At 48.4% G+C, this 25,371-nt stretch overlaps 2 protein-coding genes across 2 annotated transcripts in view; one reads left to right on the top strand and one right to left on the bottom strand.

The window, feature by feature from the left end:
- The window catches only part of LOC140421877 (uncharacterized), a 108,113-nt gene extending 97,273 nt beyond the window's left edge, over positions 1-10,840 (bottom strand). Inside the window, exon 1 of the mRNA XM_072506839.1 lies at positions 10,526-10,840. The gene's annotated coding sequence lies outside the window, so the exon portion shown is untranslated. The remainder of the gene's footprint in view (positions 1-10,525) is intronic.
- On the top strand, positions 10,816-24,479 carry LOC140421891 (uncharacterized). The gene is made up of 2 exons (XM_072506858.1): positions 10,816-11,029; positions 17,273-24,479. The coding sequence occupies exon 2, from the start codon at positions 17,611-17,613 to the stop codon at positions 18,331-18,333; it is 723 nt and encodes a 240-aa protein (XP_072362959.1). The 5' UTR covers positions 10,816-11,029; positions 17,273-17,610; the 3' UTR covers positions 18,334-24,479.
- Positions 24,480-25,371: the final 892 nt, after the last annotated feature.

Genomic DNA, 25,371 nt, shown 5'->3' with positions numbered 1-25,371 from the left:
ACCAGTTCTTTGTCCCGGGGGAAATGGGCCATTAGAACGCAAATCGGCTGGGGGTTTCGATACTGTCTGGTTCTCTCTTAGCAAATATACATTCAGGCTCTGAGTTTGCCTGAATCCTGTATAGGCCATATTTCCCTTGAGTCTTTGCAAGTGTCCATGTTTCCTTTGTAAGTGGCCGTCCCAGATGGCTCCCCCCCCGCCCCCCCCCCCCCCCCCCCGATATCCTTTCACTCTCCAGATATCCGAAGAGCTATTGCCAAAGGCTTAATCGCAAGGGCAAATAGTAACGCTGAGAACGGGCACCCCTGCCTCGTCCCACGCTGCAGAGTCAAGTATTCATCACTAACCCCGATAGTGGAGGTGCTTGCCTTGGGGGCTGTATATAACAATTGAACCCAGTGCACAAATCCCTGCCCAAACCCAAACCGTTCCAAAACGTCAAATATGTACGCCCACTCCACTCAGTCGAATGTCTTCTCAGCATCCATTCACAGCACCACCTCCACATCATTCCCTCCAGCGGGTAGCACGATAATGCCAAGTAGCCTCCGAGTATTAGATGTCAATGCTCTGCCTTTTCCAAAGCCAGGTTGATCCTCTCCAACCTATTCAGGCACACAGCCCTCGATACGGGCGGCCAGGATCCTGGCCAGAAGCTTTGCATCAAGATTCAGGAAGGAAATCGGAAGGTAAGATCCGCATTGCTCAGGATCCTTATCCTTTTTGTGGATAAGGGAGATGGAGCCCTGTGACAGCGTAGGGGGGAGCGAACCCTTCCCCATGCCTCATTGTACATCCGTTCCATCATCGGACCCAGCAGTGGACCAAAACATTTATAAAATTCCATGAGGAATCCGGCTCACCACAACCTTCAATGCTTCCCACAGCACCCCGGCGGAGACCTCACCAGTGTCGTTCTGATCTATATAATTACAAATGACATTTTCCAATCTCTCCATAATCCCATATTCACAAGGAGACCGACATCTAATCTCCACTGGGGTGTAGAAGTGGACGGTTTCTCCTCCCACACGTCTACCCAGTGAGGGACGTGATCAGACACCACAATAGCTGAGTGCTCTGTCCCTGCAAGTCTAGTAATCAGCAACTTGTCCAAAACAAAAACATCTATGCGGACCTGTGAAAAAAATGGAAACGACCTTGCCTTAAGCCTCCCAAACCACAACGGATCTATGCCCGCGCCCCCCCGCACCCCCCCAAAGAGCTGCATGAATTTTCACAGCTCCCAGCCATCGCTGACATCCTCCCAGACCTCAGGCTTGATTGGTCTAACCCTGGATCCAAGACTGTATTAAAATCTCCCCCCAGAATGAGTTTGTGTGAATCTCGGTCCAGGATCAGGAACAGAACCCGTCTCATAAGTTCCACAAAGTTCCAATTTGGGACAAAAATATTGCACAGTACCACTGGGGAGCCCACCAACCGCCTGCTTACCAACACATATCTACCATTCGGATCCGCAATGAACTCCTTCGTTGAAAAAGACACCCTTCTACTTATCACTACAGCCACCTCTCTCACCTTCACATCAGACTAGAGTGATACACCTACCTGGCCAGTTTATGTCTGGTCAGCCACCTCCAAATGAGTCTCCTGAAGAAAAGGCAAGTCTGTCAAAAAGCAAATGTGCGCGACCTGTTGACAGGGCCATTCAGGCCTCGGACACTCCAAGTTATGAATTGAGTGAGGGTCTCCTGCCACCGTGCCCCCCGCTCCCCCCCCCCCCCACATCACCACCGACAATCAGCCATATTTCTGTTGGAGCCAAACTCCCCGGGGTCCTCAGGCCGCACCTAATGAGGCCACCGCCAGGCTGCCACTGTCATTGACGCCCAGATCGCAGCACCTCAAACTCAGACTGTCAACTATCCCATACCCCCCTCCCAAACCCCACCCTCAAGTTAAGCCAAAGGAAGGAAATATATGAAACCCTGCCCTCCGTACACCATTTTGTCCCCCGCATCTCTTCCGTTTACTGGTTTTCACACCAGCATGGTGGCCCCCACGCAACACCCACAACTACCCTGAACCCACCAAAACATCTAGACCTGATCCCAGACAAGTAAAAATGTACCCGAGTAAGCAGATACCAGCACCACCGCCCCCCCCCCCCCCACCCCTACCCCATCCCCTCAGCTCATGAGCACCAGTCCCACCTCAAAAGAACGAATAAGAAAACCAAGGAGAGCGATGCACAGAGGAACTTATTAACAATATTAGAATAAACTACAACCAAACTGATAATACAGGCCCCTACAACCCAGAACAAGAACATTTTAACAGTTTAAGGTATTTACAAGTTCTCAGTCCCTTGGTCTCAAAGAAACCTGTCCGCCTCCGCCTGGGGTGTCCAAGATATAGTCCCTTTTATGGGAGGTGATTCACAAGCGGGCCGGATACAGCACACCGAATCTTAAAGCTCCCTTGTGGAGAACTGCCTTGACTTTATTTGAATTTCTTTATTGTCACGTGTACAATAGGGACAGTGAAAAGTATTTTTCTGCGAGCAGCTCAAACAGATCAGTAAGTACATGAAAAGAAAAGAAAATACATAATAGGGCAAGACAAGGTCCACAATGTTAATAGACACCGGCATCGGTTGTAAAAGCCGGTATGCCCTTTAGCTAGTTCCCCACCCGAATTGGGGTATATCTGATAACGCTCCCCTCCCACGCGCTTGTCTTCACCTGCCTAGCCCATCTCAGGATTTTTTCCTTCTCCAGGAATCTATGCAGACGTACCACCAGCGCCCTTGGTTGTTCACCTGCCATTGGTTTGCTTCTCAGCGCCCTGCATGTACCGTCCACCTCTGGGGGTTGATTAAAAACCTCCTCACCTTCTGCAACATCTGTGCCACAAACTCCGAAGGTTGCGAACCTTCCAGCCCCTCCGGGAGACCCACTATCTGGACGTTCAGCCACTGCTCACGATTCTCTAGCTTGTTCAATCTATCCCGCACCTTTTAAAAACTGCCAGCAATCAGGGAAAGCTCTGCTTCCATCACGACCAACCGGTCCTCGTGTTCGGCCACAACCTCCATTTTATAGAGCAAAGCACCATGGGGCTCCAACTGCTGTTCAACCCTCTCCACCGTTGCTTTGATTGGGTCATTGGCCCTGACCAGGTCTTCAGAGGTTTCCATCCTCTGTCTCTGGAATTGTCAGGTTAAGAAGTCCACCAACTGTGCAGTAGACCATTGGGCCGGGAGCACAGGCTCTGGGCCTGTCACCATCGCGCCTTCGACCACGCTCTCCAGAGCCTCGCGGTTAATCTGCTGCCCTTTTTTCCCACCGTTACTTTTCACTGGATGCATGCTGGACTGCTTTAAAAAAAAAACTGCCAGCACTTTCACAAAGCCGAAGACGCACTTCGGCACTGAAATCGCAAGTCGGATCGGGACTTCAGATAAGAAAACAAAAACTGCGCGGGGGAGCCACCAAGTTCACGGCCTTGTACAGCATGGCTGCCACCGGAACCCTCCGAAGATCAGCCATGAATGGCGGGATAGGCTTGAAGGGCCGAGTCGCCTCCCCCTGCTTCTATTTTCTATGTATGTTTGTTTCTATGTATGATAGATTTTGCAAGAGCGGGTGCCTCCAGTAAGCAATAGCAGACACAAAGAATTCACACAGCATCACTTTGTTATTTTCAATCCATGAAAATACAATCCATGGGAAACAATCCATGAGAAACACATCCCACCCACTATAGGCAGGGCAGTCCCCTTATTGGTGCTCCCTTATTTGGTCTCTCCCTTGCACAGTGATTTCCACCCGCTCCTGGTACATCCTTGGACCGGCAGTTAAAGATAAGAATGAGGCCCTTTGCTTGCACCTGCTATCTCCCCCTTGCTTAGCAAGTTCTGTTATTGTACATCCCGTTCTTTCCCGAAGGTCATCCTGGTACATCGTTATAATAATTCGCTCACGATAGCTTACTCAGAGCTTGACATGTTAATTTTCCCATCATGCTTCATTGTTGACATCTTAACTGTGAACCAGAATATATACATGTAAAAACAACACAAAAACACAGAATGTTCATTTCTCACAACGGGCAGGGGATATTTTCTCTGCGAAGAGAAGGTTGAAGACCAACCGAATAAAGACTTTAATGGGTGTGACGGGGTGACATCATCAAATCAGCACTGCGAAGGTGAGCAGGATGGAGCAGCGAGTTAGCTCCCAGATTCGATCTCAACTCTGGGTCACTGTCCGTATGGAGTTTGCACATTATCCCCGTGTTTGAATGGGTTTCACCCCCACAACCCAAAGATGTGCAGGCTAGGCGGATTGGCCACGGTAAATCGCCCCTTAATTGGAAAGCATGAATTGGGTACTCTAAATTATTTTTTTTTTAAATCAGCACTGTGATTATAGGATAGAAGTTCAGAATTGACAATTCTAATTGTCATAAAAATCCTTCTTCATCTCAAACTACAAATCAGTGCCCCCCACACATTCTCAGTGTAACACTAATTGATTCTCCTCCCCTGAAGGTGCTGACTCTCGGGTTCAGTTTCACTCCCACCTGTTGCCCTCCCCAATGTGCCACCCAGGTGTCTAAATCTTTCCACCTGAAGGTAACAAACTGTTTTGCGAAGGGGTACGTCACAATCCAATCCAGTGACCACCCAGATGTGCTTTGTGACGTCACTGCCGCTCCCTGTCCCAGTCCCAGGAGTTTGGAGACTGGGCTCCGGATGAGTCATGGCGGCCGCAGCTCCGCCAATCCCGCCACGCGCATTCGAGAAACCACTCTTTCCGCCGCGCGGTCGGTCGGCCCGGGACTGCGCATGTCCAAGGGAAGGGGGGCACTGCGCAGGTGCGGTAAAACGCGCGCTTTCCATGAACCAAATGATCCACAGATCTTGAGGTCAAAACGGCTTCTGTCGCCGCGTGTCATCCGCTGCCCATTGTCTTCAGGCGACGGTCAACCAATGGGAAGAGTTGGAGGACCGGAAGGACTCTGTCGTGTAAATGAGAGCGCGGTGTTTGTGTGAATGAGATTCACACAGACTGAAACTTCCTCCCGTCTCCAACCATTCTGAGTATCTCTTTTCATGTCACAATTTTCAACATAGACTCATTTACAGGGCACAAGGCCCAATTACACTTCACATTAAACGAATCAACAGTCACCGAACACGAAACAGCTACAAGGCACAAGGCCCGATTACACTTCACATTAACGGTTAAACGATCATTGAGCATAAAACAGCTGCAAGGCGCAAGGCCCAATTACATTTTACGATAACGTTGCAACAGTCATTGAACACAAACAGCTGCAAAGCGCAGGGTCGAGATACGTTCCCGAATACCAATCAGCCAGTCATTTATCACAACCAGCCACAAGGCACAGGCCCCACATATAGTTCAGATAACAATCACACAGATTCGTAACTCGAACAGTCGTAAGGCACAAGGCTAACCAAACGACTGTTCCAAAAGCATAAGGAAACAAAAACACAAGACACAACCACATCGAGGCAACCCCCTCTAAACACATACACAAGCAGTCGCGAGGCACAAGGCCCCGAAACCATACGACCACTCCAAAAGAAATAAAGAAAAAAAACGAAACCCAAAAGTACAACACACAACACAGACAGGTTTCGAAGTAACGACTCTACACACATGAGACAAGCAGTCGCGAGGCACAAGGCCCCGATACAATACGGCCACTCCAGTACAAATATGACCCACAGGGCCTCAATTTATCTCAACAGTTATCATATCAAAAACCCAGTCACCGGGGACCAGGCCTTAATTCACCCCAGAAAAAATTTACCAGGATAAAATCCGTCATCGAACATTAATCCCTGCTCACCCGCCCCCGTTCACCCCGCCCTGCAGCCGACACAACGGAGGAAAGGCCCCCTCCTTTTAAGAGCACAGACCACCGGAGAGCCAGGCCCGGGCGCGGCGGAGGAGGGAGGGTTCCCCCCTTCTGGACCCCGCCCGAGGGCTCGGGACCATTCGGAGGGAGAGCAGTTTCACATTTTAACAATTTCATATCAATAACCCAATCACCAGGCACCAGGCCTCAATTCACCCCAGAAAAGATTTATCAAGATCCAATCCATCATCGAACACTAATCCCTGCTCACCCGCCCCCGTTCACCCCGCCCTGCAGCCGACACCACGGAGGAAAGGCCTGGCTGAAAAGCACAGACCCCCGGGGCGCCAGACCTGAGCGCGGTGGAGGAGAGAGGGTTCCCCCCTACTGGACCCTGCCCGAGGGCACGGGACCATTCGGAGGGAGAGCAGTTTCACATTTTAACAATTTCATATCAATAACCCAATCACCAGGCACCAAGCCTCAATTCACCCCAGAAAAACTTTCTCAAGATCCAATCCATCATCGAACACTAATCCCTGCTCACCCACCCCCATTCACCCCGCCCTACAGCCGACACCCCGGGGGAAAGGCCCCCCCATGGCTGAGAGCACAGACCCCCGGGGCTCCAGACCTGAGCGCGGCGGAGGAGAGAGGGTTCCCCCCTCCTGGACCCCGCCCAAAAGCACGGGACCATTCGGAGGGAGAGCAGCTCCACACTGACCAGCGTTCCACTATTAATACTAGAATACCATTTCGGAAAAAAACAAATGAGTTAAATGTAATAGGCTACTAAATACAACAAGGCAAAGAAAACAAGAAAACAAATCCCCCAGCATACATAGAAAAGCCTACAGAAAAAGTCCATTAATTTTGCAAGTGGTACCAGCGCTCTTGCCGAAATTTCACGAGAGACAACATGTCCTCAAAGTCCTCCAGTGGCAGCGGCCTGAGTCGCTCCAATGTTGGCAACAGTCGAAAATGGGGAAGAAAGTCCCGGAGTCAGTCCCATCCGCCCGCAGGGCGTCCAGGGGGGCGAGCCCCCGGAGACCCCAGGAACGGCAGCAACCCACCCCGGGCTGCAGGCCGCGGGCCGCCCATCGGACAATCTACACCCCGGTTCCGTCCCGCCGCTTCCAGCAGCCTATCCAGCTGCCATCCTTACTCCATTCCTTCGTCCTCCAGCGGGCGAACTCACAACCGCCGACAGCAAACCTCGCAGTCCAGCAGCATCTCCGCAGCTCGACCGCTGACCTGAAACTCAACTGGTCGCGGTATTCCGAAACCGGTCCTCTCCTCTTCTCTCAGGGACCAGGAGCGATGGGCGCCGAGTTGCCATTCCACCCCATCCAGGAAGCTCCCAGAGGCGGCCTGCCTTTCGAATCGGCCCGGGGGCGGACACCAAGCTCGCACACAACCGCCCAAGCCTCCTCCACTTTTCACCCCAGGAGTTTGGACAGTGTCGGCCGTAGCTCCCACAATCCCCCCCGCTGGGGAACCCGCTCTATCCGCCGCACAGGCGGGTGATCAGGTACTGCGCATGTCCAAGGGTGAGGGGAAGCCCAGCCCCTGACCTTCCTGTGAGGTGTTGGCTAATGGATAGAGTTAGGACCGGAAGGACGCTGGTCCTCCAATCAGCGCGGGCTTTATGTGAAAGGAGATTGGGCTTCACACAGACTGAAACGTCCTCCGGTCTCCAACATCTGTGAGTAAAACACTTTCTTTTCTCGCCCTTTCCATTTCTTTTCTCAATCTGCCCTTCAATTGGTGAGTTGCAGCAACTGAAGGGATAGGAAGTGAATCCAGGGTGGGTGTAGACTCTGGGAAGTCTGGCACAGGTCTCCCTCTCTCTCTTAAAGACATCCTTTGCTTCCCTCAGATTGACACATTTATTTGTCTGGCTAAAAGGATGGTCACCTTCCCAATGTTCACAATTAAAGGGCTGGTTTCCCCAGGAAATGGCTGACATTTAAGGGGACAGTAAATTAATATTGGACAGAGATATGTTCAGTGTTGTTATGTGGTACAGTTAGATAGGTACGGTCCCATAGTCCCACACGGTCATAGGCTGCTTTCCCCTTCTGAGGGGCTGACTGGTGGTGATTTAACCTGAGGATCGATCACCACACAGATTGAGAATTCATGAATAACTTGGCAGTGTGGATGAGCAGAGAGATCTCGGTGTCCATGTACATAGATCCCTGAAAGTTGCCACCCAGGTTGAGAGGGTTGTTAGGAAGGCGTACGGTGGGTTAGCTTTTATTGGTAGAGGGATTGAGTTTCGGAGCCATGAGGTCATGTTGCAGCTGTACAAAATTCTGGTGTGGCCGCATTTGGAGTGTTGCGTGCAATTCTGGTCGCCGCATTATAGGAAGGATGTGGAAGCATTGGAAAGGGTGCAGAGGAGATTTACCAGAATGTTGCCTGGTAGGGAGGGAAGATCTTATGAGGAAAGGCTGAGGGACTTGAGGCTGTTTTCGTTAGAGAGAAGAAGATTAAGAGGTGACTTAATTGAGGCATACAAGATGATCAGAGGATTAGATAGGGTGGACAGTGAGAGCCTTTTTCCTCGAATGGTGATGTCTAGCATGAGGGGACATAGCTTTAAATTGATGGGAGATAGATATAGGACAGATGTCTGAGGTAGGTTCTTTACTCAGAGAGTAGTAAGGGAGCGGAATGCCCTGCCTGCAACAGTAGTGGACTCGCCAACACTGAGGGCATTCAAATGGTCATTGGATAGACATATGGACGATAAGGGAATAGTGTAGATGGGCTTTAGAGAGGTTTCACAGGTCGTCGCAACATCGAGGGCCGAAGGGCCTGTACTGCGCTGTAATGTTCTATGTTAACCTCATCCGGTAAAGCAATGGAACCCACACTGCTGGCCTCATTCTGCAACACAAACCAGCTGTCTGGCCAACTGAGCTAAACTGGCCCTCTGGCCGGTTCGCGGTAAGATGCATTGAGTCTTCTTTCTATGATCTCTGTGTCCTGGACTGAAAGCTGTGAGCATGGATCTGTCAATCAGCATGAATTGACACCTTCAGAGAATTGGGAGGGTGAAGATTAGATGCAGCAGAGTGAGAATTGTGTGGGATCGAGGTTTACAGCTTTTGGGGAATAAACAAGGAAAGAAAGTTCCTTCACAACTAAAATTGTCTTTTCTGAATTTTGAACTTGCACTGACGGTGATGTCTTTGGAAAATTGTTTTCACAGGATGTAAGAAGAGAAGGAATTACAGACAGAAATCTCAAATGACACGACTAGATCTGACAGAGTCACTCGATTCCTTGGGACCTGAATATCATTGGCCTTTGAATCTAGAAAGAGAAATGTTTTTTCTCTTCTGTCGGCTTCAACAGAGTTTAAACATCAGAAAACTGGAGAAGCACCGAGACACACACACCCGAGAGAGTGTTCCAGTGCATTGACTGTGGAAAGAGCTTGAACCAGTCACACAGCCTGAAAAAACATTGCATCATTCACAGTGGGGAGAGACCGTACACGTGTTCTCTGCGTGGACGAGGTTTCAACTGATTATCTAACCTGGAGAGACACAAGGAGACACAAAACATGAAGAAACCATGGAAATGTGGGGACTGTGGGAAGAAATACAGATCCCTATCAGAGCTAGAAGCTCATCGGCGCATTCACACTGGGGAGCGGCCGTTCACCTGCACTCAGTGTGGGAAGGGATTCGGTAAATTATCCACCCTGCCGATACACCAGCGAGTTCATTCTGGGGAGAGACCGTTCAGCTGCTCTCAATGTGGGAAGGGATTTAGTGATTCAGCCAATCTGCTTGGACACTTGCGAGTTCACACTGGGAAGCGACCATTCACCTGCTCTGAGTGTGGAAAAGGATTTGGTGTTTCATCCAGCCTGCGCAAACACCAGCAAGTTCACACTGGCGACAGGCCATTCAGCTGTTCTCAATGTGGGAAGGGATTCAGTGATTCATCCACCCTACTGAGACACCAGCGAGTCCACACTGGGGAGAGACCATTCAGCTGCTCTCACTGTGGGAAGAGATTCAGTGTTTCATCTCACCTGCTGAAACACCAACAAGTTCACAAGTTATTACAGGGGTTGGATTCTGTTGTTACTGTTTTACTCTCAATTACATCGAAAACTGCATTGTGTTCATTCTGAAAGTTGGTCAATGAGGTTGGCCGGATGGTTTCTTTCTCCTGGCGTGGCTGGTCGAACGACTTCAATGGGCTGATGCTCTTTGACATTGCTGCAAATACCTTTTTAAAAATAAATTTAGAGTACACAATACAGGGCATCTAGGGGCTCATTGAGCTTCCCAGAACGATACACGATATCGTAATTCCAGGTGGAGAGTTTGATCCTCCACCTCAAGATTTTATCATTCTTGATCTTGCCCCGCTGTGTATTGTTGAACATGAAGGCCACCGACCGTTGGCTGGTGACGAGGGTGAACCTCCTACCAGCGAGGTAGTGCCTCCAGTGCCGCACAGCTTCCACAATGGATTGAGCTTTTTTGACTGAGGAGTGTCGAATCTTGGTGGCGTTGAGGGCAACCTCTGACATGTCGCTCTCCACCTGGAAGGGAATGGACTCGTCCACCATGCGCATCGTTGCTTTGGCAATATCTGCCTTGATATTGCCAAAGGGGGAGAAAAGAAAGTGACTCACAGATGTTGGAGACAGGAGGAGGTTTCAGTCTGTGCGAAGCTCAATCTTAGCTCAAAGCAGCAGCTTTGCTTGTTGTTCAGCTTCGGCATTCAGACAATGGGGAAGCTTTAATTGGCTGGAGGAGCAGAGTCCTTCCGGTCCTCCCGGCTTTCCATTGGTCAATCCCCCGCTGACACACAATGAGGGGCGGAACCCCACGTGGGGTTGAAAGTGACTTTTCCCTCCAACCGCGCTGAGCTGGTGACCAATGGGAAAGGCTGGAAGACCCGGACACACAATGGTCAGTGCGCCGCTTTGTCCCGGTCCCCACCCAACCTGCACATGCGCATCACCCCCGAAACATGCGCGCGCGCCTTCAATTCAGACCTTCTGCCCGGCTCAGGTCAAAGGGAAGACTTGTCGGACCGGAAGGACTCTGGTCCTCCAGTGAACCAGCGCGCGGGCTTTGTGTGGCTGGATATTGAGCTGCTCACGGACTGAAACTCCCTCCTGCCTCCAGCACCTGTGAGTCAAACACTTTCTTTCCTCCCCCTTTCCATTTCTTTTCTCATTCTCACCTTCAATTGGTCACTTGCAGCAACTGAAGGGAAAGGAAGTGAATCCAGGGAGGGTGCAGACTCTGCAAAGCTTGGCCCAGGTCTCTCTCTCTCTTAAAGACTCCCTCAGCTTGACACATTTATTTGTCTGGCTAAAAGGATGCTCTCTTTCCTAATGTTCACAATTAAAGGGCTGGTTACCCCAGGAGATGGCTGACATTTAAGGGGACAGTAAATTAATATTGGATTGGATTCATTTTATTGTCATGTGTACCGAGGTACAGTGATAAGTATTGTTCTGTGTGCAGTCCAGCAGATCATTCCATACATGAAAAAACATACATAAATACACAATGTAAATACATAGGCACAGGCAATGGGTGAGCATATGGAGTGTAGTACTGCAGTTGAGAAGATATGTGTGAGGAATTGAACAAAAGAGCATGGTGTTAGAATGGGATAAGTAGCTATAAGTGGTTAGGCAAAGTTAGGAGCAGATCCTAATACAGGAGAATTGAGGCTTAGGGTAGCGGACCTTAGGCTGCAGAAAATGGGTAGCAGTCTGGAATTGCCTGTAACTGGGATTTCGCAAAGCATGAAGAGGGGGATGGGCAGCCACTGGGACCATTTGTTTGTTGCAGGGGATACTGGGAGAAAGGGGCCTCAAGGTTAAGGAATGTGAGATGAACCTATTGGGGTCAGTAATTGCAAAGATCCCCTTATATGGCTAGGTCAAGGAATGTGGGAAAACCTATGAAAACCTTACATTTGCCATTGTTACCTTATTTGGTCGTGTGTGTGTGTAACTTGATGCTACATTGATGTATATGAAACAAGATGCTTTGTGTCTTTGTTCTCACTTGCTCTGGAAATCTCACGAACTCTGGTGTGGTGTCCTGCTGTTATCAGAGAGAGTCAGGCTTGCAAGATGTTTAGAATAAAATAGATTTTACCTACAATCCGACTTGGTCTATTTACTGAGACCAGACTGAGGGCAAACCCCCAAAATCATCACGTGAAGAGCTTCAGACCTGCAAGAGAACATAAAAGAGAAAGGTTAGAGATAATAATCTTTATTGTCACAAGTCGGCTTACATTATCACCGCAATGAAGTTACTGTGAAAAGCCCCTAGTCGCCACATTCTGGCGCCTGTTCGTGGAGGCTGGTACGGGAATTATTGTTCGAATTAACTTTTAAAAGGTTAGTAAGCTTATAAGAGGATCTGTGGAGAGAGCTTGCACACGGTGAAGATCTGTGCTGTAAGCTCTGTCTTTCTGAGAAGCTGCATCCCGAATGAGCGGGAACTCTGATGCCTTCTGTCTACATAGTGAGTGTTCTCTAACTGGTGATTCGCTGCGGTGTTGTGTGTGTTGATTGGTCTTGCTGTGTGTCCATCAATGTGTGTCTGCACCATGATATACTGGTGTATATTATGACATCCCCCTTTTATAAAGAAATGTATGTGTGTGGCAATAAATAATGTGTGGTGAGAATGTTCCGAACTACGTGTGGGGTGCGAAGACATATTTACAGGACTACGTACATGAGAACTTAAGCTATTTACATGGGAAGGTGCCTGGTGCAGAGAAGCAGTTTGCAACAAGAGTAACGAGATCAACACTATATACAAACCAGGGAAACGATCAAACAAAGCAACGAGACAATTGAGAGAGTCCATAATTTCGAAAAGTTCATAAATTTAGTTTCTGAGGTGGGCGACAAATTCTGGTTGACTGCCTCAAGGGTGGGTCGAGAGCGGGCTGGACTGCGTCAAAGTCAGGGGGCGGCAGAGTGACAGGGAGCTCTGCATAGTCTGTGGCAGGGTCAGCAGGAGGGCGAGGCGACACTGGAGGATCACGTGGCGAGTGTGGAACGAGACGAAGGACGCGTCGATTGCGGCGCAGAATAGAGCCATCCTGTAGATGAACCAGGAACGAGTGGGGGGTGGGAGGGGGGCACCTGCCGAAGGACAACAGCAGTTGCAGAACAGCCACCATCCGGAAGATGGACGCGGACGTTGTCATCTGGAGCCAGAGCAATGCTACCGTGCTGCCCAGACAATGCTACCGTGCTGCCCAGACATAACCGTGAGCAGGATGCCGTGTTGAGCAAAGTTCGCATATACAACGGGGGCCCATGATGAGGCCTGATCACATTGAAAGAGCACTGCCCCAGTACCGGATTGACTGGCATCGGTCAAAATTTTGGTCTCCTTTGCTGGATCAAAGAAAGCTAAGAATGGCTGTGGTCAGTTTTGTCTTGAGGTCTCTCCATTCGCGCTCGTGGGCAGGGAGCCATTGGAAGTCTGTCGTCTTCCTGACCAGGTTCCTGAGAGCCGTGGTATGAGAGGCGAGGTTAGGGATGAATTCCCCTAAAAAATTGACCATGCCCAAAAATCGGAGGACCGCCTTCTTGTCTTCTGGTGTTTTTATAGCTATGATGGCAGCTACCTTGTCCGCATCCGGCTGCACACCCAATTGGGAGATGTGGTCCCCGAGGAACTTGAGTTCCGTCTGACCAAAAGAGCATTTGGCCCTGCTGAGGAGGAGGCCATGCTCATGTATACGTCTGAATACGCGCCGGAGGCGACTAACATGCTCCTGCGGGGTGGTGGACCAAATGATTATGTCATCGACATAGACGCGAACACCTTCAATGCCTTCCATCATTTGTTCCATAATCCTATGGAACACTTCTGATGCAGATATGATCCCAAACGGCATCCTGTTGTAACAATATCTGCCAAAGGGGGTGTGAAATGTGCAGAGTTTCCTGCTGGATTTATCCAGCTGGATTTGCCAGAATCCTTTTTGAGGCATCGAGTTTGGTGAAGAGCTTGGCCCGAGCCATCTCTGTGAGCTCTTCGGCCTTGGGAATTGGATAGTGCTCTCTCATAATATTGCGATTTAGATCCTTGGGATCAATGCAAATTCTCAATTCGCCGGAAAGCTTTTTTACACACACCATGGAGCTGACCCAGTCGGTCAGTTCCGTGACTTTGGAAATCACTCCTTGGTTCTGGAGGTCTTGCAGCTGCTGCTTGAGGCGGTCCTTAAGGGGTGCTGGGACCCTGCGAGGTGCGTGCACCACAGGCGTGGCATCCGGTTTTAATAAAACCTTGTAGGTGTACGGGAGCGTGCCCATGCCCTCGAGGACATCATGGTACTGGTTGATAATGGCATCGAGCTGCGCCCTGAAGTCGGTGTCCTGAAAGGCAGATGCGTCAGCAGGAGAGAGAGAGAGGGAACTCTCTGAACTAGGTTCAATAGCTTGCATGCCTGCGCGCCAAACAGGGAGGCTTTCGAGGAGCCCACGATTTAAAAAGGGAAGGATGGCTTTGCGAGACCTGTGCGTCACTTCAAGTTGGCATGAGCCGCTGGCAGCAATGGCAATGCCACTATAATCTAACAGCTGGCAGGCTGATGGCAGGATGGCCGGTTTGACACAAAGGCTTTGGAGGTCAGACCGCGCATTGAGATTGGCGGAGGCACCAGTGTGCAGGCGGAATCGTATTTGGGACCGATGACCGTAACGGGGGCACACCACTTATAGTCTGGATCGATGCTGTATACCGATAGAGGCTGGATTCTTTGCTTTGGGGACACCCTGTTTTTTGTAACGATACCGACTCGAAAAGGCACCTTCGGGTCCTCGGTGTCAATATCGAGTAGCAGGTCCGAATCGGACTCGGTGACCGTGGGTTGAATGACCCGGACATTCCTGCGAGGCTGGCTGGAGCGACGAGTTGGCAGGCTGAGCTGATCTGCAGAAAGCAGCTTAGTGGCCAAATTTGCCACATCTCAGGCATTGTCGGGATTTGGCAGGGCATTGCCGCTTTAAGTGAGCGGAGCCACTGTTGCCGCACATTGTAGTGTCAGTACATTCGCTGCGCCACCGCGCATGCGCGATGCGGTCGTACATGGTGCCCGGCTGTGCAGTACGTTCGTCGCCGTCACCTCGTTCGCTGCGCCACCGTGCATGCGCTGTGCGGTCGTACGTGGTGTGCGCCTGCGCAGTACGTTCGTCGACGTCACCGTCCCCTCGTTCGGTGCGCACAAGCACAGGAGTCCGCAAAAAGTGCGCAAAATGGCCGCCCGCATCCAGGCTGAGGCCCTGGATTTGCTTGGACCCGTTCTGCCTCGTGGGGATCTTGCCACGCCGTTTCAGCCGCTTGGATGTGGGAACACCGACTAATGGCTTGTTCGTGTAGCAAGCAGGTCTCAATGGCAATCGCTAGGGTGAGCTGCTTTACCTTGAGGAGCTGCTGGCGTAGGGTTCCGACTGAACACCGAAAACAATCTGGACGCGTATCATGGAGTCAGAGGTGGGCCCGTAATTACAGGACTGCGCAAGGATGCGGAGGTGGGTGAGAAAGGAGTGGAAAGGTTCATCCTTACCCTGCAAACACTGTTGGAATGCATAGCGCTCAACTTTCATTCACCTCGATGTTGAAGTGACTGTCAAACTTGAGGAGGACCGTCTTGAATTTTGATTTATCTTCACCATCAGCAAAGGGGAGAGAATTGAAAATGTGGATGGCATGTTCACCGGCCGTGGATAGCAAGAGAGCGATCTTCCTGGTGTCTGAGGCAGCTTCCCGGTCTGTGGCTTCAAGGTAGAGCTGGAAGCGTTGTTTGAATATCTTCCAGTTGGCCCCTAGGTTACCGGTGATGCGGAGCGGCGGGCGGACGCTGTCCATTTTGCAGGATGGCTGTGTGCTGGTGGAAGGCAGATCACTTGCAGGTAGGTCTAAAAAGTTGTAACATCCCTCAACTCCTGGTATCATGTTGTGTTGGGTGCTCTGGATCCGTGGAACACATACAGGCCACCAACACTTAAAATAGTGCAACATTATTTTATTAAGTTAGAAACTGTTGAACATACTTTCACTGTGGGTTAACACGATGTTAGATTAAACTAAAGACCTATGCCTGTCCTAACCAGTCTATGCACTCAGCACATGGTGAAGATCTGTGCTGTAAGCTGTGTCCTTCTGAGAGGCTGCATCCCGAATGAGCGGGAACTCTGATGCCCTCTGTCTATATAGTGAGTGTGCTAACTGGTGATTGGCTGCGGTGTTGTGTGTTGACTGGTCTTGCTGTGTGTCCATCAGTGTGTGTGTGTGTGTCTGCACCATGATACACTGGTGTATGTTATGACAGTGTTGTGTTGTTAGATGGCACAGATTGGACATATTGGACACGGTAGTGAGGCCGTGGAATGCCCTACCTGCTACAGTAGTGAACTCGCCAACATTGAGGGCATTTAAAAGTTTATTGGATAAACATATGGATGATAATGGTATAGTGTAGGTTAGATGGCTTTTGTTTCGGTGCAACATCGTGGGCCGAAGGGCCTGTACTGCGCTGTATTGTTCTATGTTCTATATTATTTGTGGTTCTGGAATAAAGTATGGTTATTATTATTTCTAGTTTTGGTATATAGTACTGTAGCTACATTATATATTTCAAGACATAGAGTCATTAAAGGACAACTTGAGTTGATGCCAGCTCCCTGTCGAGCTATTCTGTAAGTCTTGGATCGGTCCCATTCCAGTCATCTTTTTCCTCAGAGGGTTGTTAGTCTCTGGATTTCTCTTCCACAGGGACAAGTGGAGTCTGGAGGTCATTGAATATATTCACGGCCAAGTTGGACAGATTTCTGATTGACGAGGGAGTCGAGGGTTATGGGGAACCGGCAGGAAAATGGAGAGACAGCTGAGATGAGGAGGGATTTCTTCACTCAAGGATGTGGTGAAGCTCTGGAATTCTCTAATCCAGAGGACTATGGAGCCCCGGTCTTCGCATATATTCAAGAGTAAGATTGGGAAGATTATAAATATTGAAGACATGAAGGGATACGTGTGGGAAAATGGTGCTGAGGTCGATCGGCCAATGGTCTCATTGAATGGTGGAGCATGCTCGATGGCTGAATGGCCAACTGCAGCTCCTACTTATTATGATCTCTGTGTCCAGGACAGGAAGCAGTGAGCAGGGATCTGTCAAATCAGCCTGAATCAGCACCTTCAGGAGAATTGGGAGGGTGAATATTAGATACAGCAGAGTGAGAATGGAGGGAGAGTGTGTGGGATGGAGACTTACAGCTTGTGGGGAACGAGAGAGAAAAGAATGTTCCATAAAAATTAGAATTGTCTGTTCTGAATTTCTATCCTGTACTGCCAGTGATGAGTTTTGTAACTTGTTTTTACAGGGTATTGGGAGAGGAGGAATTACAGACAGAAATCTCAAACATCACGTCTCGATCTGACAGAGTCACACGATTCCTTGGGACCTGAATATCATTGGCCATTAAATCGAGAAGGAGAAATGTTTGCCTGGTCTGTCGACTTCAAAAGATTTTAAACATCAGTGTGACTGGAAAAGGATCGAGACAGACACACCCGAGTGAGAGTGTTCCAGAGCACTGACAGACACAGTCTGAAAAAACATCGCACCATTTACAGCCGGGAGAGACGGTACACGTGTTCTTCGTGAGATCGTGGCTTCAAATGATTCTCCAACCTGAAGAGATGTAAGGAGACACATAAAATGAAGAAACCATGGAAATGTGGGGACTGTGGGAAGGGATACAGATTCCCATCTGCGCTGGAAGCCCATCGACGCAGTCACACTGGGGAGAGACCATTCACCTGCTCTCAGTGTGGGGAGGGATTCACTGAGTCAGGCAACCTGCAGAGACACCAGCGAGTTCACACTGGGGAGAAGCCGTTCACCTGCTCTCAGTGTGGGAAGGGATTCACTCAGTCAGGCAACCTGCAGGGACACCAGCGAGTTCACACTGGGGAGAAGCCGTTCACCTGCTCTCAGTGTGGGGAGGGATTCACTCAGTCATGCAGCCTGCAGAGACATCAGCGAGTTCACACTGGGGAGAGGCCGTTCACCTGCTCTCAGTGTGGGATGGGATTCACTCAGTCAGGCAGCCTGCAGGCACACCAGCGAGTTCACACTGGGGAGAAGCCATTTAACTGTTCTCACTGTGGGAAGGGATTCAGTCGGTCAGGCAACCTGCAGACACACCAGCGAGTTCACACTGGGGAGAAGCCGTTCACCTGCTCTCAGTGTGGGGAGGGATTCACTCAGTCAGGCAGCCTGCAGAGACATCAGCGAGTTCACACTGGGGAGAGGCCGTTCACCTGCTCTGTGTGTGGGAAGGGATTCAGTCGGTCAGACAGCCTGCAGGCACACCAGCGAGTTCACACTGGGGAGAGGCCGTTTAACTGTTCTCAGTGTGAGAAGGCATTCACTCGGTAATCTCACCTGCGGAGACACCAGCGAATTTACACTGGGGAGAAGCCGTTCACCTGCTCTCAGTGTGAGAAGGGATTCAATCATTTATCCAACCTACAGACACACCAGCGGATTCACACCAGGGAGAAGCCATACACCTCCTCTGAGTAGATCAAGGCATTCAGTGATCCATCCCACCTGCAGAGACACTGACATGTTTTCACTGAGGAGAGGCCATTTATCTGCTCTCAACGTGGGAAGGAATTTTGTGATGCATTGCATCTGCTGATTCACCAACAAATTCACAAGTGACTCCAGGGGTTGGATTCTGCTGCTATTGTTTCTGCTCTCGGTTACATCCAGGACTGCATTCTGTTCATTCTGACAGGTGGTCAATGAGGATGGTTGATGATTTCTTTCTGCTGGACTGGCTGGTCTCATGGAATTCCTACAGTGCAGAAGTAGGCCATTCAGCCCATCAAATCTGCACCAACCCTCTCCCCATAACCCCAGCTAACCTTTTGGACACCAAGGAACAATTTAGAATGGCCATCCACCTAACCTGCACATATTTGGACTTTGGGAGGAAACCCACAGAGCCACAGGGAGAAAGTGCAAACTCCACACACACACAGCCCCTGAGGTCGGAATCGTACCAGTGCCCCTGACACTGTGAGGCTGCCGTGCTAACCACGGTGCTGTCCCAGTACCATCTCACCACTTTGCCTGCAATGGGCTGATGCACTTTGAGCCTTGTTGTGAATACCTGGCACAAATTCTACAAGAAACTCACAGTGAAAGGGTGTTTGGAGGTGAGAAGATATTGAGTTACTGATAGAAATCTAGCTTTTTAAAAGAAATTAGTTGAAAGGAAGAAATGGTTGAGAAGTAAAATGGTTTATTAAACTCACATTTCAAACATGACCGTGAAAACTGCTGAATAGCATGGGAATGATCCAATTAAAACAGGCCAGGCAGAAGCAAGGACACATTTTGTTGGTATGAAAATCTGGGCAGCGTTCCTAGTCCAGTTTCCATGGCAATGGGTAAAGTTTTGTGAGAAAGCAATTTCTCAGTCGCACCATATCATAATTTGATGGACAGACCTTTCAAACGAATGAACTATAATAATTATGACCCAATCACAGACAGAAAAGGGACAGAACATTAACGATACCAATTACCTTAAAGCTAGGTGCCGGTTTTGAACAGTTCATCCCGCGGGGGATCACCTTACTTAATTTCTGAAGCTATTCCTGTGCTCTGCTCTGAAAGCTGTCATCTTGTTTATTTCCAACTTCTCTGTATCGTGTATTTTGATTTGAAGAAATTATCAAGAACTGTAATCTGTATTGAATTCAACTCAGTCATCTGTAGTTGCTTGGACAAAGGATTGGAAAGTAGCAAACGTGACACCACTGTTTAAAAAAGGAGGTCGGCAGAAAGCGGGTAATTTATAGGCCGGTAAGCCTAACTTCGGTTGTGGGGAAAATGCTGGAATCTATCATTAAGGAGGAAGTAGCGGGGCACCTGGAGGGAAATTGTCCCATTGGGAAGACGCAGCATGGGTTCACAAACGGTAGGTCATGTCTGACTAATTTGGTAGAATTTTTTGAGGACGTTACCAGTGCAGTAGATAACGGGGAGCCAATGGATATATCTGGATTTCCAGAAAGCTTTTGACAAGGTGCCACACAAAAGATTGCTGCATAAACTAAAGATGCATGGCATTGAGGGTAAAGTGGTAGCATGGGTAGAGGATTGGTTAACTAACAGAAGCAGAGAGTGGGGATAAATGGGTGTTTCGCCGGTTGGCAACCTGTAACTAGTGGGGTCCCTCAAGGATCAGTGTTGGGCCCGCAGTTGTTCACAATTTACTTAGCCGATTTGGAGTGGGAGACCAAGTGCAATGTGTCAAGGTTTGCAGACGACACTAAGATGAGTGGTAAAGCAAAAAGTGCAGAGAGGATACCGGAAGTCTGCAGAAGGATTTGGATAGGTTAGGTGAATGGGCTAGGGTCTGGCAGATGAATTCAATGTTGCCAAGTGTGAGGCTATCCATTTTGGGAGGAATAACAGCAGAATGGATTATTATTTAAACGGTAAGATGTTAAAACATGCTGCTGTGCAGAGGGACCTGGGTGTGCTGGTGCACGAGTCGCAAAAAGTTGGTATGCAGGTGCAACAGGTGATTAAGAAGGCTAATCGAGTTTTGTCTTTCGTTGCTAGAGGGATGGAGTTCAAGACTAGGGAGGTTATGCTGCAATTGTATAGGGTGTTGATGGGGCCGCATCTGGAGTATTGTCTTCAGTTTTGGTCTCCTTACCTGAGAAAGGACATATTGGCACTGGAGGGAGTGCAGAGGAGATTCACTAGGTTGATCCCAGAGTTGAGGGGATTAGATTATGACATGAGGTTGAGTAGACTGGGACTGTACTCATTGGAGTTTAGAAGGATGCGGGGGGGATCTTATTGAAACATATAAAATTATGAAGGGAATAGATAGGATAGATGCGGGCAGGTTGTTTCCACTGGTCGGGGAAAGCAGAATTAGGGGGCATAGCCTCAAAATAAGGGGAAGTAGATTTAGGACGAAGTGTAGGAGGAACTTCTTCACCCAAAGGTTTGTGAATCTCTGTAATTCCTTGCCCAGTGAAGCAGTTGAGGCTCCTTCTTTAAACGTTTTTAAGAAAAAGATAGATACCTTTCTAAAGAATAAAGGGATTCGGGGATATGGTGTACGGGCCGGAGAGTGGAGCTGAGTCCACAAAGATCAGCCATGATCTCATTAAATGGCGGAGCAGGCTCGAGGGGCCAGATGGCCTACTCCTGTTCCTAGTTCTTATGTTCTTATGACAAGAAAAACTTTTTAAAACTTTGTATTTGCAAGCAAATTGACCTGATCAGAGACATTTGAAAACTGTCTGAATGAAGCTACAATTTACTTCATGCATGAAGCTCTGTTTTATGTTCTGTCGAGTGATATATGAGTGCGGTGACACAAACCAAGTACAGATCTATCAGTTACCATTTCTGTTTGGAACCCCTCTAAGTCATGCCACATTGCCATGAAGGTGGGCTAAGGTGGTTACATGGTTCTTTTGTTTAATTTATCTGGGTGTGAAAACTGTTGGGGGGCAAGTTGTCTGTGGTAGATTGGGAAATTACAATAAAACATATGACAATCGCCAGACAATTGCAAGAATTTAAAGAATTATTCAATATTTACGATAAATATAGATTATTTTAAGGAACAGTTATCCAATAGGAAAAGTGATGAAACTTGTGTCCAACAAGAAGATTTAAGGATTCCACGAGATCAAAGGAAGAAGCTCATAAAGTGTCCAAAATAGTAGTGAGCCTGAGGACTGGGAACTTGTTTTGGAATTCAGCAAAGGTGGACCAAGAAACTGATAAAGAGAAAATAGAATATGAGAGCAAACTGGCGAGAAAGATAAAAACCGACTGGAAAAGCTCCTATAGGAATGTGAAAAGGAAAAGATTAGCAAAGACTAAGGTGAGTCCATTCCAGACAGAGACAAGACAGTTTATAATGGGGAGTAAGGAAATGGCAGAGTCACTAAACAATGTGTGTCAGGGCAGCATGGTGGTGCAGTGGTAGTACTGCAGCCTCACGGCGCCGAGGTCCCAGGTTCGATCCCGGCTCTGGGTCACTGTCTGTGTGGAGTTTGCACATTCTCCCCATGTTTGCGTGGGTTTCACCCCCACAACCCAAAAGATGTGCAGGGTAGGTGGATTGAACACGCTAAATTGCCCCTTAATTGGAAAAAATGAATTTGGCACTCTAAATTTAAAAAAGAAAAAAACAACAGTGTGTCTGTCTTCAGGGAGGAAGATACAGAAATTGTCCCAAAAACACTGGAGAACCAAGGGACCAGTGAGCATGAGGAACTGAAAGAGATTAGTATTAGTGAAAAAGTAGTACCTGAGAAATTAATGTGGTTGAAAGTTAATTAATCCCCAAACGTTGATGCGCTACATCCCAGAGTGCTGAAAGAGGTGGCTGTAGAGATAGTGGGTACATTGGTGATCACCTTTCACTATTATATAGATTCTGGAATGGTTCCTGCAGATTGGAAGGTGGTAAATGTAACCCCAATATTTAAGGAGGGAGAGAGAAAACGGGGAACCACAGACCCATTAGCCTGACATCAGTAGGAGGGAAAATGCTACAATCTATTATAAAGGATGTGATAACAGAGGAATTAGGAGCAGGAGTAGGCCACTCGGCCCCTCGAGCCTGCTCCACCATTCAATAAGTTCTTGGCTGATCTGATGTAACCTCAACTGCACATTCCCGCTGACCCCCGATAACCTTTCACCCCCTGATCAAGAATCTATCCAGCTCTGCCTTCAAAATATTGCACTGCCCTTTGCGAAGAGAGTTCCAAAGACTCACGACCCTCTGAGAGAAAAAGTGCTCCCCTGTCTTCAGTGGGCAAGTTATTACTTTTAAAGTGATGCCAATTGATTAATTCTCCCACATCCACCCTGTCGAGGCCCATCAGCATCTTATACGATTCAATCAAGTCACCTAAACTCCATCGGACACAAGCCCAGCCTGTCCAATCATTCCTCATAAGACCAGCCTCCAATTCCGGGTACGAGTCCAGTAAACCTTCTCTGAACTGCTTCCAACACATTGACATCATTCCTTAAATGAGAGCAATACTGTACACAGTGCTCCAGATGTGGTCTCACCAATGTCCTGGAGAACTGAAGCATAACCTCCCTACTCTTGTATTCAATTCCCCTCACAATAAACAATAACATTCTATTAGGTTTCCTAATTACTTGCTGTACCTGTGTACTCACCTTTTGTGATTCATGCTCTTGGACACCCAGATCCCTCTGAATCTCAGAGCTCTGCAATCTCTCACCACGCAGACAAAATGCTTTGTTTTTATTCTTCCTGTCAAAATGGACAATTTCACATTTTCCCACATTATTTTCAATTTTGCATACATTTGCCCAATCAATTAACCTATCTATATCCCTTCGCAGTCTCCTTATGTCCTCTTCACAATTTACTTTCCAACCTATCTTTGTATCATTGGAACATAAGACCAGGGGTTGGCCATTCAGCCCATCGAGCCTGTTCCGCCATTGTCATAAATCTGCCTGGAGACAGCAGTAGACAATATTCAAAGTCCTCAATTGATATGCATCTCTCCCCGGTAACGTGTTTAGAGCAGCTGTTTCGATAAGAATCAAATGTGAATGGCTTATGGAAGACAAACAGATTATGGAAGATTGGGGAAGGTCCATGAGCTATACATATGTTAATATGTGGACAAGGAAGTTGATCGGGGTACACAGCCAAATACACAGAAGACATAATCAAGGAATGGGGCAGCACGGTAGCCTTGTGGATAGCACAATTGCTCCACAGCTCCAGGATCCCAGGTTCGATTCCAGCTTGGGTCACTGTCTGTGCGGAGTCTGCACATCCTCCCCGTGTGTGCGTGGGTTTCCTCCGGGTGCTCCGGTTTCCTCCCACAGTCCAAAGATGTGCAGGTTAGGTGGATTGGCCATGCTAAATTGCCCTTAGTGTCCAAAATTGCCCTTAGTGTTGAGTGGGGTTGCTGGGTTATGGGGATAGGGTGGCGGTGTTGACCTTGGGTAGGGTGCTCTTTCCAAGAGCCGGTGCAGACTCGATGGGCCGAATGGCCTCCTGCACTGTAAATTCTATGAAATGAATAAAAAAGGTACAATTGACCAGACCCTGAGAGGCAAAGAGTGGCAGTTAACATCGAGGAGACTCAGAGAGAAAGACAGGCAGGTTCCAGCCCCCGGCATGAAGACCAAGTTTACAGCCAAACATGTTTCTAAGTCTTAGAGCCAAGGCAGTGCAGAAAACCTTCGGGACGACGGTTTGAAATACCTCTGCTGGACCAGAGAAGGAGGTTTCCCAGACTTGAGTATCATCCCTGTATTGTGTGGTAACTAGAGCTGGTTATTTAATTTGGATGTTGTTTGGGGAACAGGGGAAGTGTTACCGAGTTCAGGATTGCAGATATATTTTGTAACCAAGGGTACGTTCACTGTGGGTGTTTAGTAATTCATGCATTTTAATTGTGTGAGAGTAGAGTTGTCCTGTTTGTGTGTATTTGTCTTTTCTTCACTTTAATAAATAGTCTTGAATAATTGCTCCATGGTGACTGGGCATTCTGTTCTCACTGGGGTTTCTCATACCAAAGCAAAACAAAACTACACACCTCCGCAAACTGGTGTTCCAAGTTGAGATACCCAACAGATAACATCAGAGCGCTTCATGTCACCCTTCAAGACGCCTATATCCCCACACTGTCCCCATATCCCTTTGTGTTATTGGGATTTAGAAATCTGTCAGTCTCTGCTTTAAACACACTCAGTGACTGAGCTTCCACAGCCCTCTGGGGTAGAGAATTCCAAAGATTCACAACCCTCTGAGTAAAGAAATGTCTCCTCCGAGACCCGTCCTAAGTGGCTTCCCCCTTGTTTTGAAATTATGTCGCTTGGTTCCAGACTCTCCAACCAGGGGAAACCTCTCACCTGCACCTACCCTGTCTATTCCTGTAAGCCATGATGTGGAGATGCCGGCGTTGGACTGGGGTGAGCACAGTAAGAAGTCTTACAATACCAGGTTAAAGTCCAACATGTTTGTTTCAAATCACCAGCTTTCGGAGCACTGCTCCTCCCTCAGGTGAATCCGGAGTGATAGTAATCGACTATTTCCTGATACATCTGATCGGTAAAAAGGCAATTTTAATATAAATATTAAGACCCAGTTTTAATACCCATTTTAAAATGAGGATTTCAGCACTCATAACCTCAGGTCATGACAAAACACATCGGCTTTTTTGTGTCTCTGTTGAAGCTATCACATGCATAAACTAATTGGAGATAAAAACAACATTTTCACTGAGCAAGATGAAAAAGCTATTCTTCCAACAAACATATTTTCAAAGACAGTTTGACATTAAGAAATGAGCTGTACCAGTAAACAGATCAAGGCCAAGTAAGCACCATAGCAATATGAAGGCACCATTGTCCAGAATG

Source organism: Scyliorhinus torazame, chromosome 5 (genome assembly GCF_047496885.1).
Source record: "Scyliorhinus torazame isolate Kashiwa2021f chromosome 5, sScyTor2.1, whole genome shotgun sequence".
Taxonomy (NCBI): Eukaryota; Metazoa; Chordata; class Chondrichthyes; order Carcharhiniformes; family Scyliorhinidae; genus Scyliorhinus; species Scyliorhinus torazame.
This window is presented reverse-complemented; position numbering and strand designations above follow the sequence as displayed.

Excerpts from the sequence above, each read along its gene's own strand:
- LOC140421891 (XM_072506858.1), top strand. The coding sequence starts at position 17,611 with ATGAAGAAACCATGGAAATGTGGGGACTGTGGGAAGGGATACAGATTC.